The sequence below is a fragment of the Triticum urartu genome, chromosome 3A (genome assembly GCF_056163025.1).
Source record: "Triticum urartu cultivar PI428250 chromosome 3A, HENAU_Tu73, whole genome shotgun sequence".
NCBI lineage: Eukaryota > Viridiplantae > Streptophyta > Magnoliopsida > Poales > Poaceae > Triticum > Triticum urartu.
Window position 1 is genome coordinate 354702014 of NC_141875.1, and position 18469 is coordinate 354720482.

General features: G+C 48.8%; 1 protein-coding gene across 1 annotated transcript; it reads left to right on the top strand.

Moving 5' to 3' along the window:
- Positions 1 to 397: 397 nt before the first annotated feature.
- Positions 398 to 3849, top strand: LOC125546829 (histone-lysine N-methyltransferase). Its single transcript, XM_048710947.2, has 7 exons — positions 398 to 558; positions 676 to 737; positions 859 to 942; positions 1336 to 1390; positions 3038 to 3173; positions 3326 to 3376; positions 3467 to 3849. The coding sequence occupies exons 1-7, from the start codon at positions 483 to 485 to the stop codon at positions 3564 to 3566; spliced, it is 564 nt and encodes a 187-aa protein (XP_048566904.2). The 5' UTR covers positions 398 to 482; the 3' UTR covers positions 3567 to 3849.
- The last annotated feature ends 14620 nt before the right edge of the window (positions 3850 to 18469 follow it).

An 18469-nucleotide genomic window follows, 5' to 3' on the forward strand; every position in this document is an offset into this window, starting at 1 on the left:
CTAGTTTCGAATATCTCGTTGCGAGGGATTTAATGGTGAAAATGGATCTTCAATCGGATTTTTCATTTAAGACATAAATTATTTTAAAAACTAAAAATCCAAAAAAAAATCATACATATATACATGCGATAAAATGACGCAGTTTGTGTGTTATAGGGTGTGTGAGCGGGTTTGGCTCATACCACATGTATGGGCATTAGCGTTGTTCAAAAATATTATGTTCCGTCGACCTCGTGCGTTTTTGTCGTCCTCGCACCATCTCATTGGACTGGGCCGCATCATGCTCATGGGCCGATGGATTTGCTATGTTCTGCCGGTGTTTAGCCGTTGCCATTGGATGCTGCACGGACGGTGATCCGTGTTGGACGTCCCTCTCTGCAGTAGTTTTGTTCTACGTCAGAAGATCTCGTTCTGCTTTGCATTCCAAACTGAAACAGTGCGCCGGAACTCTGCATAGATTTCAGGCCGGAGGACGGACGGCGATGACTACGAGGAGATGGTGGAAGCGGCGCGACGGCAGCGACGACGCCGACGATCTCGTCCCCATGGACACCCAAGGCATGTACCATCGTGCGCGCACCTCCTTTCCTCCCACCCTTGTGCTTGGATTCCAGCCATCCCCGATTTCCTGAACCCCTTTTCGCATTTGTTGTCGTCCTTGTGATCTGCGCGCAGAGCAGGAGGAGCTGGTCCGTTCCCTGGAGCAGAAGCAGGTGCACCAAAGCCGCCGTTGGAGGGTAAGTATCGCCGCCAATTACCGACTCGTTCGACTTAGGGTTTGGAGGTCTTGCCATGGGGAATGGTTCTATTCAGTTTGATTTGGTTCTCACACTAGGCCGTTGCTTCTTGATTGGGCAGCACGTCTTTGCGGGATTCCTCCTGAGCTACACGGTCTTCCTCGTCTACTCCAGCTTCCACCATGCCTGGTCTCCCTGGGAGCTGGTTAGTTGCTTGAGGCTATTATCTTAATTCTTTACACGGTCTTCACTTTTTATCAGTGATGATTTCATCCAATGTTCAATGCCACTTTCAACTGGTGTAGAGCTCAGCATTGGCATTTGGCAGTATACGTCGTAAGTCAGTTTTGTGTGGATTGGGGTTTGGTCGCAGCTACTAGTTGGATTTTGTCCATTGAAATAACGGAGTTTTCTTTAATAGCACATGTATTAGTGCTCTGTAATTTTATCTACACTCTGAAAACATTCACTAGTACAACAGTGCTTAACCATCATAATCCCCGAAATCATGGTGTATGTTGCATGTATTGGTGAATTTATTTCGGAACGATCATGTCTTTATGTATTGTTGTCTGACTCATTCTGCGCAAATGAACAGCGATACCATGCTTACTTTATGGAAGATTTGCCTTCGCCGATGGTCATTGTTGCAGGTAACAGTGGTTACTGAATATTTACAGCTGGTAGCATAAACAAGTCATCGTTGCAAGGCATTGTTCTGCATACAAAATTCACAACAGCTTACACAGTGTCTGCATGTTGCATTATTCAACCTTTAAACACTGAGAGTTCATACTCGCTCAAGGTAATAACATTGCATCTTACTTTTGTGAAAGCGACTGAATTATATATGTCCTATATCAGGTCCCTGCATCACCAGGGGCTTCCCTTGTTATTGCCACCAATCTACAGTTAACACCCCTCAAATGTTTTTTTACTTTTCCATTGAGGTTTTAGTAAGCTCATTTTTTAAATCTGAAAACCGTAGTACAGTTGCTGTACGGTAATTTTCATTTAAATCAAAAATATGTACAAAGCTAACAGCAACAAAAAAAGTTCATGAAAGTTTCCAGCTCTAGGGAAATCCATATGTAACAATTGTTCTAAATCAAATGTGACTATCCGATGACTGAAACCTTCCTTGTACTTGCTCTTGACTCTTATCTGTACAAGTTGTAAGTCATATCTGATTAAAAACCTCCAAGACTGAATTGATGGGTTTGGGCGTTGAATATCTTGGAGTTTCTCTGCATCCAAATGTGCCAGCACCCCATAATAAGAATATCCATTGCAAACATGGCAGGGAGAGAGTTTGAGGTGAGCACCAGTTCATCTAAAACACAGATCCCTCTTCTTCTGTCATTGGTAGTGTAAGTTCCTTTTAAGTGAAAGGCTGATATCAGGAAAGATCACATCTGGTGCGCCTGGCAGTACCGTTATGATTAATTCATTCATGTAGGCTTATTTGCTGCTCCCTCTGAGCCGTATTAATTGTCGCTGCTTTAGTACAATTTTGTACTAAAGTTGTATTAAAGCAACGACAATTAATTTGAATCGGAGGGACCGAGGGAGTAGTATTTTATTCCAAAACATCTGGAACAAAATATGTTACTAAAGCTGGTCAGGCCGGTCTTAATGGGGAGTAACATATATTAGTATCATGCATATGATACTACCTCCCTAATGCATAGTACCATACATTAGTATCATATACTCCCTCCGTTCCTAAATATAAGTCTGTTTAGAGATTTCAATAAGAACTACATACAGATGTATATAGACATGTTTTAGAGTGTAGATTCACTCATTTTGCTCCGTATGTAGTCCACATTAGAATCTCTAAAAAGACTTATATTTAGAAACAGAGGGAGTAGTACTTTATTTAGTGACATGCATGACACATACTAGCATAGCATTTATTATGATACGGTATCATGATATGATACTCAACCGTCTCTTTTTTCATTTAATTATGTGTCACCTCATCAAAACTGCCTAGTTGGCATGCATGATACTAGCTATGACACTCCCATTACAACCAACCTCATAGTGGGAGTAACTTAGCTAGTAATATAGCGCATCCCAAGGCAAGTTTGCTTAATGAGGAGGTGTTTGTGGCAACATTAATATGTTACCGTAACATAACACACCCCAAGACAAAATGAGTCTAGATCTAAATAAATGAAAGTTTGCATGATAAGTACCACACATATGTTACTCTCTGCTATGACCAGCCTAATGTACACATAAGTAATTTAACCTCTCTTCGTTTCAATGATGTATGATTGTGAGTAATGCAGATTGGATAGCTGCCCTTGCATGCTTATTCGCAGTTAAGGGGCTACTACAAGCATCCAACTCCTCAAAGAAGTGGATGTGGTATTCATTCTATGTTGGCATGGCGGTTGCCATCTTCTGGACATACTACCTCTTGAAGTATGTTATTGTTATCCTACAAACAATTCGTATATCCTTGTTATGTCAGAACGTAGCATATGAGGCTAATGCTGCTCCAGCCATGACCGATACTGACCGACAGCACATAGAGCTTATTATTCAGTCATATGTTTGTTTCTTCTCCCCTGCAGGTTACCAAGGATCCGATGGGATGTAGTGTGGCTCCCGCTTGGCCCTTTGATGTATGTTTACTTTCTCCTCCTTTGACCTGCTTTTCTGCGGAGAATTCACGAGTGACAACATTCTCGCCTGTTACATGTCTTGTTTGGCAGTGCTTCTGCATTGAGCCTCTATGTGGACCATATGCTAATGAAGTCGATGCAAGATATCAGCACCTTGAGGGGCTACATGTACAACTTCAAGTCCCTGTGATGCTAAGCATACTTCCCGTCTGGGTCATGCACTTGCCTGCACTGTGTACATGGGATACCGCATCATTCGTTTCTACTTGCGACCTCTCGTTCTCGACTTCAGAACGTCAAGTCAAAATTTTCTTCTTCTTCTTCAACATCAAGTCAAAATTAGTAGGGAGTACTAGTCTAGTTTCCCCGCAAAAAAACAATAGTATACTAGTCTAGTTGCGTCAGCTCTGCGTATGAATTATCCCTGGTCGCCTAACAGGAAGGAAAACTGATACGAATCATCTACTTTTCAATGGCTGCTTGTTGATCACTCTTACCTAACTTAGACCAAATCCAACGGGCGACCTTAAATGGACATCTGTTTTGTCTGAATTTTATCCGTTTGTGTTGGGCAAATGGGCGGCGTCCGGCTGTGTTCTTGGCAGTGTGCCCAACACGGATGACGCATCTGGTCTGCCACGGCTGACCGGAGGCCAAATGTAGACACTTTTTGAACCGAACATTGCACATTGCAAATAGTTTGACACAAATAAATTAAACATTGCAAATAGTTTCACATTTGAATAAAAACGCAATCAAATAGTTTTACAGCCCAATCGAAATTGTCTTGAATGCATGGAAAGAAAATGAACCAATATATCTACTGGTTATCAATGTGATTTCACATGTGCTCGGTGTGCTCAACCAAGACGTTTTGGAGTTGGAAATAAGTATGCCAATCATGGATTTCGTGATGGAATTGGATGAACTCTTCAAACATTGTTGGTTCTTGATGCTTAGGCATAACATTTTCATCCTGATATTCAAACCCTTAGTCGTAGCCATAGATGTAGTCATCACACTCATCCTCAACGATCATGTTGTGTATGATCACACAAGTAGTTATCACCTCCCAAAACTTCTCGGTGCTCTATGTCAGTGCAGGGTGTCAAATGATACCACATCGATATTGAAGCACAACAAAAGTACGCCCCACATCCTTCCTAGTAGTCTCTTGTTGCTGGACAAATCTCTGTCTCCTCTCTTTATATTGTCTTTGCAAGAGTTGACCACTAAGGATAAATACCGCCAGGTAGGTAGTCTTCCTTGTTGTAATGGTGGTCATTGATCTCAAATTCAACCTTTGGGTAGTGGCCTTCACAAAGCCTTGCAAACACTGGAGAACACTGAAGCACATTGATGTCATTGTAAGAACCAGCCATGCCGAAGAAAGAGTGTCATATCTAAATATCTTGTGAAGCCATGGCTTCTAGTATGACAGTTCAACCTTTGACATGCCCCTTGTTAGTTCTTCCACTTCCAATGCATACAATCTATGCTCCCAAGCATTCCCGGAAAGCATTTATCTGCATTGCTCGCCAACAACCGGGTTGTATTTGCGTCATTTGGCTCTCTCAGGTACTCAGGGGCAAACACTGCTACCACGGCCTTGCAGAAATTGTACATTGATTTGAGACAATGTTGTGACGCCCCCGATTTGACCGTACACTAATCATACACGCAAATGTGTACGATCAAGATCAGGGACTCACGGGAAGATATCACAACACAACTCTAGACACAAATTAAAATAATACAATCTTTATATTACAAGCCATGGGCCTCGAAGACTCGAATACAAATGCTCGAAGGCACAAGAGTCAGCGGAAGCAACAATATCTGAGTACAGACATAAGTTAAACAAGTTGCCATAAGATGGCTAGCACAAACTGGGATATATATCGAAAGAGGCACATGCCTCCTGCCTGGGATCCTCCTAAACTACTCCTGGTCGTCGTCGGTGGTCTGCACGTAGTAGTAGGCACCTCCAGTGTAGTAGGAGTCGTCGTCGGTGGCGTCTGGCTGCTGGGCTGTAACATCTGGTCGCAACAACCAGGTATAGAAAGGGGGGAAAGGGGGGAGCAAGGCAACCGTGAGTACTCATCCAAAGTACTCGCAAGCAAGGAACTACACTACATATGCATTGGTATCAATGAAAGGGGTAGTATATGTGGACTGAACTGCAGAATGCCAGAATAAGAGGGGGATAGCTAGTCCTATCGAAGACTACGCTTTTGGTAGCCTCCATCTTGAAGCAATAGAAGAGAGTAGATGGTAAGTTAACCAAGTATCATCGCATAGCATAAACCTACCCGGCGATCCTCTCCTCGCCGCCCTGTGAGAGAGCGATCACCGGGTTGTATCTAGCACTTGGAAGGGTGTGTTTTATTAGGTATCCGGTTCTAGTTGTCATAAGGTCGAGGTACAACTCCGGGTTGTCCTTTTACCGAGGGACGCGACTATTCAAATAGATAAACTTCCCTGCAGGGGTGCTGAGGGAGTCCTGGATTAGGGGGTATCCGGACAGCCGGATTATATCCTTTGGCCGGACTGTCGGACTATGAAGATACAAGATTGAAGACTTCGTCCCGTGTCCGAATGGGACTCTCCTTGGCGTGGAAGGCAAGCTTGGCAATACGGATATGTAGATCTCCTTTCTTGTAACCGACTCTGTATAACCCTAGCCCCCTCCGATGTCTATATAAACCGGAGGGTTTTAGTCCGTAGGACAACATACAATCATACCATAGGCTAGCTTCTAGGGTTTAGCCTCTCTGATCTCGTGGTAGATCAACTCTTATAGTACTCATATTATCAAGAATAATCAAGCAGGACGTAGGGTTTTACCTCCATCAAGAGGGCCCGAACCTGGGTAAAACATCGCGTCCCCTGCCTCCTGTTACCATCCGCCTCAGACGCACAATTCGGGACCCCCTACCCGAGATCCGCCGGTTTTGACACCGACATTGGTGCTTTCATTGAGAGTTCCTCTGTGTCGTCATCATTAGGCTTGATGGCTCCTTCGATCATCGATAGCGATGCAGTCCAGGGTGAGACTTTTCTCCCCGGACAGATCTTTGTATTCGGCGGCTCCGCACTGCGGGCCAACTCGCTTGGCCATCTGGAGCAGATCGAGAGCTACGCCCCTGGCTATCAGGTTTGATTTGGAAACTTGAACTACACAGTCGACATCCACGGAGACTTGATCTTCGAAGGATTCAAGCCCTTGCCGAGTGCGCCACATGGTCATGATGAGCATGACTTAGCTCCACCATCGGACAGTGTTCGGGAGATCGCACCGGCGACCGCTCCAACCCTCAAATCAGAGCCAATTGCGCCATCCAGTGACGGGTGGATAGACCCCACCACGGAGGCCGCACTCTCATCGGCGATCGAGCCGAGTATCGACCTTACCCTTCACGAGAGCCGTGACGCCAAACTGCCGGATTCTTCCCCGGCCACGGACTCCGAACCACCTGCGCCCGTGCCCATCGAATCCGGCTTGGCGCCGATCTTGGAGTTCACCTCCGCGGATATCTTTCAGCACTCGCCTTTCGACGACATACCGAAATCATTAAGATCTCTCTCTCTCTGTCAGGAGAGCCCTGGCCGAACTATGTCCGGCAGAATTGGGATGCGGATGACGAAGAAATTCGTCGCCCACCCACCACCCACTTAGTAGCCACTGTTGACGATTTGACCGACATGCTCGACTTCGACTCCGAAGGCATCGACGGTATGGACGGCGATGCAGGAGACAAACAGGAACCACTGCCCACAGGGCATTGGATGCCCACTTCATCATATGATGTATACATGGTGGACACACCCAAAGAAAACGACGACGAAGAACAGAAGGACGCAGCGAAGGGTTGTTCCCTCGAGAAGCAGTCAAAGCGGTGGCGTAAGCGCCGCTCCAAATCCCGCCTCGGCAGAAGTAGCGATCCTATAAACCCAACGATAGAGCAAGGCGAGCCAGTGGACGACAAACACAGCATTGAACCATCGTCCGACAACGGCAACACGGAGAATCAAACCGAACAACCCGACTCCATCGAAGATAACAGTCCGAATAACATCACATCGGACAGGCACCGGAGCAACAGAATATCCATCAAAGGCTTGTTGCCACTGCGAGGAGTCTGAAAAAGCAGAAGCAAAGGCTCAGGGCTGCACAAGACACACTCAGAATCAGATGGAGTGAAGTACTCAACACTGCAGCGAAGTACGGCGGTAATCGCCACACCAAGAGCTACCCGAAGCGAAAGTTGCTACCTGAATTCGATGAGGAGGCCTTAGATCCCCGCAATCAAAAAACAAAACGACCATCCGGTCGGATAGACGACCTCATGGCCAACATAGAGCAGCAAATGACGCTGCACATAAGCCAGTACGCGGTCCGCGTGAGGGCTCGCATCAAAAGGACGGCGCAACCAGATCCATCTACGGGCCACGCAAGCGCCCTCCAGCATGCAATGCAACACAACAAACATCCCAACACCACGGTACACCCAAATACAGGGGTGCCGCACACCCCCTATGTTTCACCGATGAGGTGCTGGACCACGAATTTCCAGAGAGATTCAAACCCGTAAACATAGAGGCATACGACGGAACGACAGACCCTGGGGTCTGGATTGAGGACTACATCCTCCATATCCATATGGCTCGAGGAGACGATCTCCACGCCATCAAGTACTTACCCCTCAAGCTCAAAGGGCCAGCTCGGCACTAGCTTAAAAGCCTCCCCGAAAACTCCATTGGAAGCTGGGAAGAGCTTGAAGACGCTTTTCGGGCAAATTTTCAAGGGACCTATGTCCGACCACCGGATGCAGACGATTTGAGTCATATAACTCAACAGCCCGGAGAGTCAGCCCGAAAGCTTTGGAACAGGTTTCTCACTAAAAAGAACCAAATAGTCGACTGCCTGGACGCCGAAGCCTTAGCAGCTTTTAAGCACAGCGTTCGAGACGAATGGCTTGCCAGACACCTCGGCTAAGAAAAGCCGAGAACAATGGCAGCATTAACAAGCCTCATGACCCGCTTTTGCGCGGGCGAGGATAGCTCGTTAGCCCGATGCAGCACCAGCGACCCAAGTACATCCGAAGTCAGGGACGGAAACGGGAAACCACGATGCAGCAAAAACAAGCGTCGGAATAAAGAAGACATCCCGAAGAGCATGGTGGTAAACGCCGGATTTAGAAGCTCTCGGCCAGGTCAACAAAAGCTGCCCTCCAAAGGCAACAGAGATAAACTGTCCAGCCTAAACAAGATTCTGGATAAAATATGTCAGATCCACAGCACCCCCGATAAACGTGCAAATCATACCCATAGAGAATATTGGGTCTTCAAGCAGTCCGCCAAGCTCAACGCCGAACATAAGGGGCAGGATACACCAAGCGAAGACGAGGACGAGCCTCGCAAGCAAAGCACTGGGGAATAGAAGAAATTCCCACCAGAAGTCAAAACAGTAAATGTGTTACACGTGACAAAGGGGAGAAACAAAGCGGCACTCCTACAGACACATGCCCCAGGGCCTATCACCGCGGAGTTCTGCCACTGGTCGTCCCAACCGATCACCTTTGACCATTGGGATTACTCGGCAAGTATCCGGCGTGCAGGATGGGCTGCCTTGGTATTAGACCCAATAATTGACGGATACCACTTCACACGAGTCCTGATGGATGGCAGCAGCAGTTTAAACATGATATATCAGGACACAGTCCGCAAAATGGGGATAGACCCAACAAAAATTAGCCGCAGCAATACTACCTTTAAAGGAGTAACGCCAGGCCCAGAGACCCATTGCACGGGCTCCCTGCTACTAGAGGTTATATTCGGCTTTCCCGATAACTTCCGCAGCGAAAATTTAATGTTCCACATCGCTCCGTTCCAAAGTGATTATCAAGCACTACTCGGACACGAAGCTTTCACTCGCTTTAACGCAATACCGCATTACGCTTCTCTCATGCTTAAGATGCCCGGTCCATGTGGCATCATTACAGTAAATGGAAATATTGAGTGCTCCTTGCGCGCGGAAGACCGTGCGGCTGCCTTGGCAGCCGCACACTAAACGGCCTCACCAACTAAAGCATCTAACAGGTCGTTAAGACCACGGACGCGGTTGGACGAGTCCGGCGCAGCTATATGTAATTGATACAGGTTTGATGGCTATACCCCTATTACAATACAAGGGTCTCAACGCGCGCAAACACGTGACAATTAGGCTCAACTTTACTCATTTTGAACTGTACATGGTTTATTTAGTATAACCTACCTTTTGCACGATAACTTTTCAATTAAGTTCCTTTCTTTTTCAGATGACCATCGTGCTACACCCGTCCAGAATACGGCACAACGGAGACACAGGCGCAGACGTGCAGCAGGGACCCGTTCCAAGGATTCTTTTTAGATTAAGACCCTGTGTAAACCTTTTTTACTGTCTCTTGTTGATACACATCCCTTGGATTCTCAGTACAATTGAGAAGGATGCTGACGTATTGGCATGTGGCCACGTCAGAATACTGCACGTACCTGGACACCATGGGCTTATTCAAAGGGCACTGTTTCGACCCGGTTTACAACATAAAGACCGAATACCCTAGGGAGTGTTCGGCGTCGCGAGTTTGGCCGTATATGCATCAGCTCTGAATCATGTCTTTGGTAAAATGTTGGGTTTTCCCGGCTCCTGTGTTTTGCTGCCTTACGTTCCGCTCTATCGGCTAAGGCGGCACTAGGAGAACTACTATGATTGTGCCCTGGTTCATCCGGACGAGCACCTCAGTAGAGAAAGCCAAAAACTGACTGTCATGATATAGCATGAGACTGGTCAACCACTCGATGACCTAGCGGAATCTTCGGGATTCCTACGCCTTAACGAAGGGCCATTTCCCGGCCAGGCATGTACGTGCCCTGAATCCGGATGAGCGCGGAGCCACCAGGGGCTATATAGTAGCCCCACTGTCAAACTCCTCTGGCTAAGTGAAAGTGTTAAAGCATTATAGTCCGATTGCCTAGTTCGCTGCGCTATCACCTCCTTAATGGACCAAGACGTTGGATCAAGTGTGAACATGCGTCTTCTGCGAACACCCCCGCATTATATGCGTGGGGGCTGAAGCCAACGACTGCCATATTTCAGGTTATATACATATATACATAAACGGCCGCATAGGAGGCATCATAGCACTTTCGGGAAAAAGTATAAATACAGCCTTGATAAATTCAATAAAACATTGTTCTTACAATGGGAATACATGTCACTTAAACATAATATTCTTCGAGCACTGAGCCTCTATCAAACGAGCGCCTTCAAGAACTTCTTCAAAGTAGTGCTCGGCAGCCACTCGGTCTATGGCCGAACCCTGTGCCGCAACAGTGCTGGCATCCATCTCCGCCCAGTATGTTTTGACACGGGCAAGGGCCATCCGCGAGCCCTCTATGCACGCCGACCTCTTTACAGCATCGATGCGTGGCACAACACCAAGGAATTGTTGCACCAAGCTAAAGTAGCTATTCGGCCTTGGCCCTCCTGGCCACAGATGATCCACTATGGACCTCATGGCAAGTCCGAATAATCTATGGAGGTCGGCCCAACTGGTTAATCGCTCATTCAGCAATAGCGGACGGACTGGAGCGTGAAACTGTGACCAGAACAGCTTCTCCACTTCAGGACCCTTCTGATCCTTGAAGTACCTGGCCGCATCAGCAGCACTTGCAGCCAAATCCATGTACTCGTCTGCAGAACTCCATAGCCGGTCTAGAGGAGCATATTTTGGATCTCCAAACTTAGTCCGTAACAAGAAGGGCTTCCCAGAAACGATATCCGCAGCTTGATTCAGCTCCTCCTTCGTCGCTCTAATTTTGGAGCGGGCTTCCTTGGCAGCCACCCGGGCCTTCTCCTGGTCCGTCACCTTCGCCTGGTTTTCCTCTTCAAGAAGCCGGTAACGGTCAGCAGCATCTTTTAACTCCACGGCCATCTTGGCAATTTTTTCTTTGCTCTCGCAATGTGAGGCCTGTTTGGCCCTTAAACCCTCGGCCGCCTTTAAAGCGGCCGCATTGCTGCTCCTTGCGTGCTCCTTGGCTTGGGCAAATTCCGCCCGAAGGGTCTCCACGACGGCAGCTCGATCTGCAGGCACAACATATTAAAGATACTGGCATCATGCTGCTCTTACTATGTGACGATCACCAGAAAAATCACTGACCCTGTGCCTTGTCAAGCGCTTGTTGACAAGCACGATGTCGGCATCTGCCGCATCCAGCTGCCACCTTAGTTCGGCAAACCCATCAGTCTGGCTAGCCACCGGAGCTTCAACCACCTACACATAAAGGCGGTCTGGTTATTACCTGGGACTATGATCCTCTGTTTGCCGCCGTTTTTCGACGACAACCAGAGTCTCAGGGGCTACTATCTACACAGGGCACATCTAAAACCGTGCGGTACTGTCAAAAATGTACATCATTTCACGTACCTCAAAACCCGTCAGTAGACTCACAAAGGCTTCATGCAACCCGCTTTCGGTGGACGAAATCCTTTCAATCACCGTACCCATCAACGTGCGGTGCTCTTCTGAGATAGCCGCTTGCTCTAGCAGATCCCTCAGTACGTCCAACCGCACACCAAATGGTGCCGGACTCTTTTGATTGCTCTGTTCAAGAGCCGGATACTGAGGACTTCGGGTGGCCATAGGATTACCTTCTGGCCTTGCCGGACCAGGAGAAATCCTCCGCGATGACACCTCGGGGTCGCCCTCCTCGTGAGGTGGTGTGACAGGGGGAGGCGTTTCGCTCTCCATCATCTCTGGAAGAAGATCCCCTGAAGACGAGCTCTGCTGAGAAGGGCTAAGATCTGAACTTCAAGATAAATGCTTCGGTTGTTTTCCTCAGAAGTAAAGCGAGATATTTTCATTATTAAGTACCCTTTTACTTACAGCTCGGTGGAGGGCCGATCCCCTTGAGGGCATAGTGCGGCTAGGGTAGCCCCCGAGGCAGGACCCTCCGGCGAAGATTTCTTCCCCCGTTTGGAGACCATTGTCTCCGGGTCCTCGGAGGCGGTCCTCTTCCTTCCCTGGGGAGAGGAAGTTTCAGTCCCTCCTCCCCGGCTAACCTCCTTCACGGAGGCGCTAACCTCCTTGTTCCCCCCTTTATCTTCTCCCAAGGGCGCTTGATAAGGCGCGATCTCTAGCATCCTGGTTAGCACGGGATTTGGTGAGGTCTCAGGGAGGGGGCCGGACACCTGATCAAATTTGCCTTCACTATCCAATCCTGGACCAAGAGCGGTTTTTCTTTTTTAGGGCAATGTTGCTATGAATAAAACGAACAGTGTGTTCGGACGCTGGGCTACTTACTTGGGTATCCGAGTGATTGCAGCTCAGACCTGCATCCTCAGTGATGTCCGGACACATTATTTGTGGTCCGAAGAACAATTTGTACATCTCTTCGTGCGTCATGCCGAGGAAATGTTGGATAGATCGCGGTCCTTCTGGGTTGAATTCCCACATGCGAAGGGGTCGGCATTTGCAAGGCTGGACTTGACGGACTAGCATAACTTGCACTACCATAACCAGACTGATATCTCTCTCGAAGAGATCTCGGATACGGCTTTGCAGTATTGGCACGTCCTTGGCTGGACCCCAGCTCAGCCCCCTGCTGATCCATGACATCAGTTGTGGTGGGGGGCTAAGCGAAAGGCGGGGGCAGCTACCCACTTGGCACTTCGGGGAGCTGTGATGTAGAACCACTCCAGCTGCCACAATCCGGACACCTCTGGGAAGTAACCCTCAGGCCAGGGAGCGTCAGCAATTTTGCTTATTGAAGTGCCTCTGCACGCTGCGTGCTGCCCCTCGATCATCTTCGGCTTCACATCGAAGGTCTTGAGCCACATGCCGAAGTGAGGGGTAATGTGGAGGAAGGCCTCGCATACGACAATAAATGTCAAGATGTGAAGAAGGGAATCCGGGGCCAGATCGTGAAAATCTAGCCCGTAATAGAACATAAGACCCCTAACAAAGGGATCCAGAGCGAGGCCTAGTCCTCGGAGGAAGTGGGAGACAAACACGATGCTCTCATTGGGTTCGGGAGTAGGGACGACCTGCCCTCGGGCAGGCAGCCGATGCGAAATTTTGGCGGCCAGATATCTAGCCTCTCTCAATTTCTGGATGTCTTCCTCCGTAATGGAGGAAGGCATCCACCGACCTTGAAGGTTGGATCCGGACATAGTTGAAGGTCTGAGGTGCCTAAACCTGAGCTTTGGGTGTTGGAACTCGATGCGAGAGGCGGATTCGGTTAAGATCAAGAGGAAAAGGCCTTGCCCCCTTTATAAAGAGGGTGAATATCAAGCGTCCTCCTCGTGGCCGTTTGGGACTTGCCTAAGATTTAGGGGTCCTACTAATAGGCACGGTTGGGTTACCCACGTCCGTATTAATGGGAATCCCGTAATAAGGGGACACGATCTTTGCTTTGACAAGACGTGCCAAGGAAACCGCCTCGTGAAACACGCTGAGATAGGTTAGGAAAAATGATTCGAATAAAGACCTGGCTGTGGTGTGATGTCACACTACGGGGTGTGTCAGCAGATTAGATTTGTGTAAATATTATTCCCTCTACGGTGGTATGTGGAACTTATTTTGTAGAGCCGGACACGATCCTCGTGTTCAAACTCTTCTATGAAGTATTCGGAGGAGGAACCCGCCTTGCAATGCCGAAGACAATCTGCGCGCCGGACTCATCGTCATTGAAGCCTGGTTCAGGGGCTACTGAGGGAATCCTGGGTTAGGGGGTATCCGGATAGCCGGATTATATCCTTTGGCCGGACTGTCGGACTACGAAGATACAAGATTGAAGACTTCATCCCGTGTCCGGATGGGACTCTCCTTGGCGTGGAAGGCAAGCTTGGCAATACGGATATGTAGATCTCCTTCCTTGTAACCGACTCTGTGTAACCCTAGCCCCCTCCGATTTCTATATAAACCGGAGGGTTTTAGTCCGTAGGACAACATACAATCATACCATAGGCTAGCTTCTAGGGTTTAGCCTCTCTGATCTCGTGGTAGATCAACTCTTGTAGTACTCATATTATCAAGAATAATCAAGCAGGACGTAGGGTTTTACCTCCATCAAGAGGGCCCGAACCTGGGTAAAACATCGTGTCCCCTGCCTCTTGTTACCATCCGCCTCAGACGCACAGTTCGGGACCCCCTACCCGAGATCCACCGATTTTGACACCAACAGGTGCACCACATTTCCCAACACGCTCGATCCCCTTTGGCCGGACACACTTTCCTGGGTCATGCCCAGCCTCGGAAGATCAACACATCGCAACCCTACCTAGGCACAACAGAGAGGTCAGCACGTCGGTCTAACTCATATGTGCGTAGGGGTCTAGGCCCATCGCCCATTGCACACCTGCATGTTGCATATGCGGCCGGTGAGCAGACCTAGCAACCTCCATTACAAAGGAAGTTGCGCTACGCGGTCCAACCCGGCGCGCGCCGCTCAGTCGCTGGCGTCAAGAAGGCTTCGGTTGATACCACGACGTCGAGTGCCCATAACTATTCCCGCGTAGTTGGTTAGTGCATATAGGCCACTGGCGAGACTCAGATCAAATACCAAGATCTCGTTAAGCGCGTTATTTTGAAGTAACCACGGACGCCGACCAGGGCGAGGCCCACCTCTCTCCTAGGTGGTCTCAACCTGCCCTGTCGCTCCGCCACAAAGTAACCATCAGGGGGCTGTCGGGAACCCAGGCCCATCACTACCTGGATGGAACCACGTGCCCCTTCAGCCCCCATCTATGAACAGTAACATAAGTATGTAAAAATATATAGTATATGTACCCGTGATCACCTCCCGAAGTGATCACGGCCCAGTAGTATAGCATGGCGGACGGACAAGAGTGTAAGGTCACTGATGATAAACTAGCATCCTATACTAAGCATTTAGGATTGCAGGTAAAAGTATCAACAATTGTAGCAACAATGACAGGCTATGCAGCAGAATAGGATTAACCGAAAGCAGTAACATGCTACACTACTCTAATGCAAGCAGTAGAGAGAAGAATAGGCGATATCTAGTGATCAAGGGGGGGGGGGCTTGCCTAGTTGCTTTGACAAGGAGGGGTCGTCGTCGATGTAGTCAATCACAGGGGTATCGGCAGCAGTCTCGGGGTCTACCGAAAAGAAGTAACGGAGGGGAACACAATAAATAATAGAGCAATCAAAGTATCACAAAGCATAACATGGCAATACGCGGTGCTAGGGGTGGCCTAACATGGTACTAGGTGCTACTGGCGAAGGGGGAAAACATCCGGGAAAATATTCCTGATGTTTGACGTTTTCAGACAGGTGAACCGAATGTGAATTGTTGCATGTTCGCTATGCTAGGGACGTGTGGTGGACGAACGGACTACGTATTCTGATTCGTCTCGTCATTCTGAGCAACTTTCATGTATAAATCTTTTTCATCCGGGTTACGGTTTATTTTGTATGATTTTTCAAAGTTTTAAACAATTTCTGGAATTTTGTTGGATTTAATTTAATTTTGTAAAATAATAGGGAAATTCTACGTGTACCTAGAAGTGTACACAACCAGTGGCTGACTGGTGGGGGCCCATGGGCCTAGTTGACCCAGACAAAGGGTTGACTAGTCAACTACACTATTTGTGGGGCTCACCTGTAAGTGTCACATTTTAATAAGAACTAAATTAACAGTTTTAGTTAGATGTGGGGCCCGTTAGTCAGGGGGTTAGTGGGGAGTTAGTGATTAAATTAAAGAGGGGGGTTAGGCCTTAACTGAAATCGGACCGTCCCAGGCGGAAGTGGCCGAAGCCACGGCGGGGCGTGAGCACGCCCTCAACAGAGGTACAACATGGCCTAGCGTGGCAGGAAGGGCGCACCCAGTGCGGCAGGGCGCAGGGGCGCCGCGAAGGCGGGCGCTGCCGCCCGAAGACGGACGCAGACGCGTGGGGACAGCGTGCAGCGGCGGTTCGATGGCGGCGAGCAGGAGCGAGGCCACGACGGCAGGCAAGCAGGGCGTGGACGGTGCGGGGGCTAGGCGGCAGCGGCGCAGCATTGACGAGCGAGAGCAGCAGGCATCGATGAGATGCAGAAGCAGCAGGCGGCGGCGAGGGTGAGCGTCGGGCGAGGCGGGCGCAGGCGGCTGAAGGCGGAGCGGGCGGGGGCGACGGCACGCGTCGGCGCGTGCCAGTGGCGGCCAGGGGGTACGGGCAGCAGAGGGGGTGAGCGGCGCGCGACGAGCAGTGGGGCCATGACGAGCGCGAGCGTCAGGGAGCGCAGCACGCGTAGGCGGGCGTGGCCTGCGGCTCGTGGTGCGGAAAAAGGGTGTGCGGGCGTGCGGAGCTTCGGAACCGATGGCGACAACGTCCTACGACATCGAATCGAAGAGGCAAAAGGGGGAATCGGTATAGGGGCTCACACGGGGTGCTTGTGGACGAGGTTGGGAGGTCGGAGGCGGCCCCGACCAGCGGCAACGGACGACGAACAGAGGCGATGGCCGATGGCGGGGATCGACGCTAGCGTTGTTGATGCGGAGTCCCGGTCCAATCCAGTAGGCACGGACGACGTGGACGACGACGTCGAAGCTCGTAGATGCGATATCAGGCAACGAGGAGCTCGGTGGCCATGTGGAGGAGGTCGTCCATGGTGACAACTATGGTAGCTTCGATGAAGACGAAGGGGGCAAGCGAGAGGGAGGGCAAATGGGGGTCTAGGGTTCCAGAGGGAGAGGGAGGCTATTGGGGATGTTCTTATTCACGTAGGGGAGCCGCGCGATGGACGGCGCATGGCCATCTGCGACCATGGCGGCCGGATGAGTGCCACGGTCTCCTGTGAACAGGAGGAAGGAGAGGCGCAGTTGGGCTGGGCCGGCTGTGCACTGTGCACTCATGTCCCAGTCCACCAGTAGTTTCTTTCTTTCCTTTTTATTTTCTTCTTTTTTTGTATTCTGCATTCTATTTTCTTTTGCTATCAAATGAATTTATTTAGTTACAAAATTTAGCACACAAATACAAGTCAATACTCAGGAGTTGTCCAAAACGTTTGAGGTCAGTTGGGCTTAAATAAATATTTTCTTATTTTGAAAAGGCTACTTTATTTGTTGTTGGACCACTTTATAAATTTCTAGGGATTAATTGTTAGGTCAAATAATGTTGGTTTCAACATGACTATGATCAGGGGAATTTATAGAACATTGTGGACATTTTTCTTTTACTATTTGAAGAAATAATTTATTTGACTTAATTTTAAATTGAAATTGGCTTTGATTTTTATTAAGTTGCAATTTGGCATGGTTAAACTTGATGACATGGCACCATTAGTGTGAGGTCACTGTAGCATGACACTAAGGGTGTTACAAATCTCCTCCACTACAAGAAATCTCGTCCCGAGATTTAAGAGGGGGAGTAAGAGAGGGGGGGTTCTGGTTGCGAAATTCTAACGAGTCTTCTCGGTCCTGATTGCCCTTAATGAAGTGGTTGACCGATGGCATTGATGTCTACATTACTTTGCTTCAGGCCATCATGATGAAGTCATCTTCCTTTCTGCGAGAACTCCGTCGTACTTACGAAAGAATAAGGGGGGTATTCCGGGAGAACGGGCCTCTTCAAGGTTGACTATCTGGTAGATATCAGCGGGGAAGGTGGCAGAAAGTAACTCTCGAATTTTAACTTTAGAAGATATCGAGAGCAAAGTAAGAAGGTATCATGAGAAGTTTCGAGCAGGCAGGCAGTCGTTCGATGCCTAAAAACATGACGTAAAATGGGTTCAGAGCAGCGAGAATAAGTATTGTGTCTGATACCAGAATTGATTATCTCTTGGAAGGTGGCTCGTGAATCTCGAATACAAATGCTCAAAGGCACAAGAGTCAGTGGAAGCAACAATATCTGAGTACAGACATAAGTTAAACAAGTTGTTATAAGATGGCTAGCACAAACTAGGATACAAATCGAAAGAGGCACAGGGCTCCTGCCTGGGATCCTCCTAAACTACTCCTGGTCGTCGTCGGTGGTCTGCACGTAGTAGTAGGCACCTCCAGTGTAGTAGGAGCCGTCGTCGGTGGTGTCTGGCTGCTGGGCTGCAACAT

Excerpts from the sequence above, each read along its gene's own strand:
- LOC125546829 (XM_048710947.2), top strand. The coding sequence starts at position 483 with ATGACTACGAGGAGATGGTGGAAGCGGCGCGACGGCAGCGACGACGCC. Across the intron at positions 738-858 it reads ACCAAAGCCGCCGTTGGAGG|CACGTCTTTGCGGGATTCCT; the intron begins GTAAGTATCGCC and ends TTGATTGGGCAG. Across the intron at positions 943-1,335 it reads CCTGGTCTCCCTGGGAGCTG|CGATACCATGCTTACTTTAT; the intron begins GTTAGTTGCTTG and ends GCAAATGAACAG.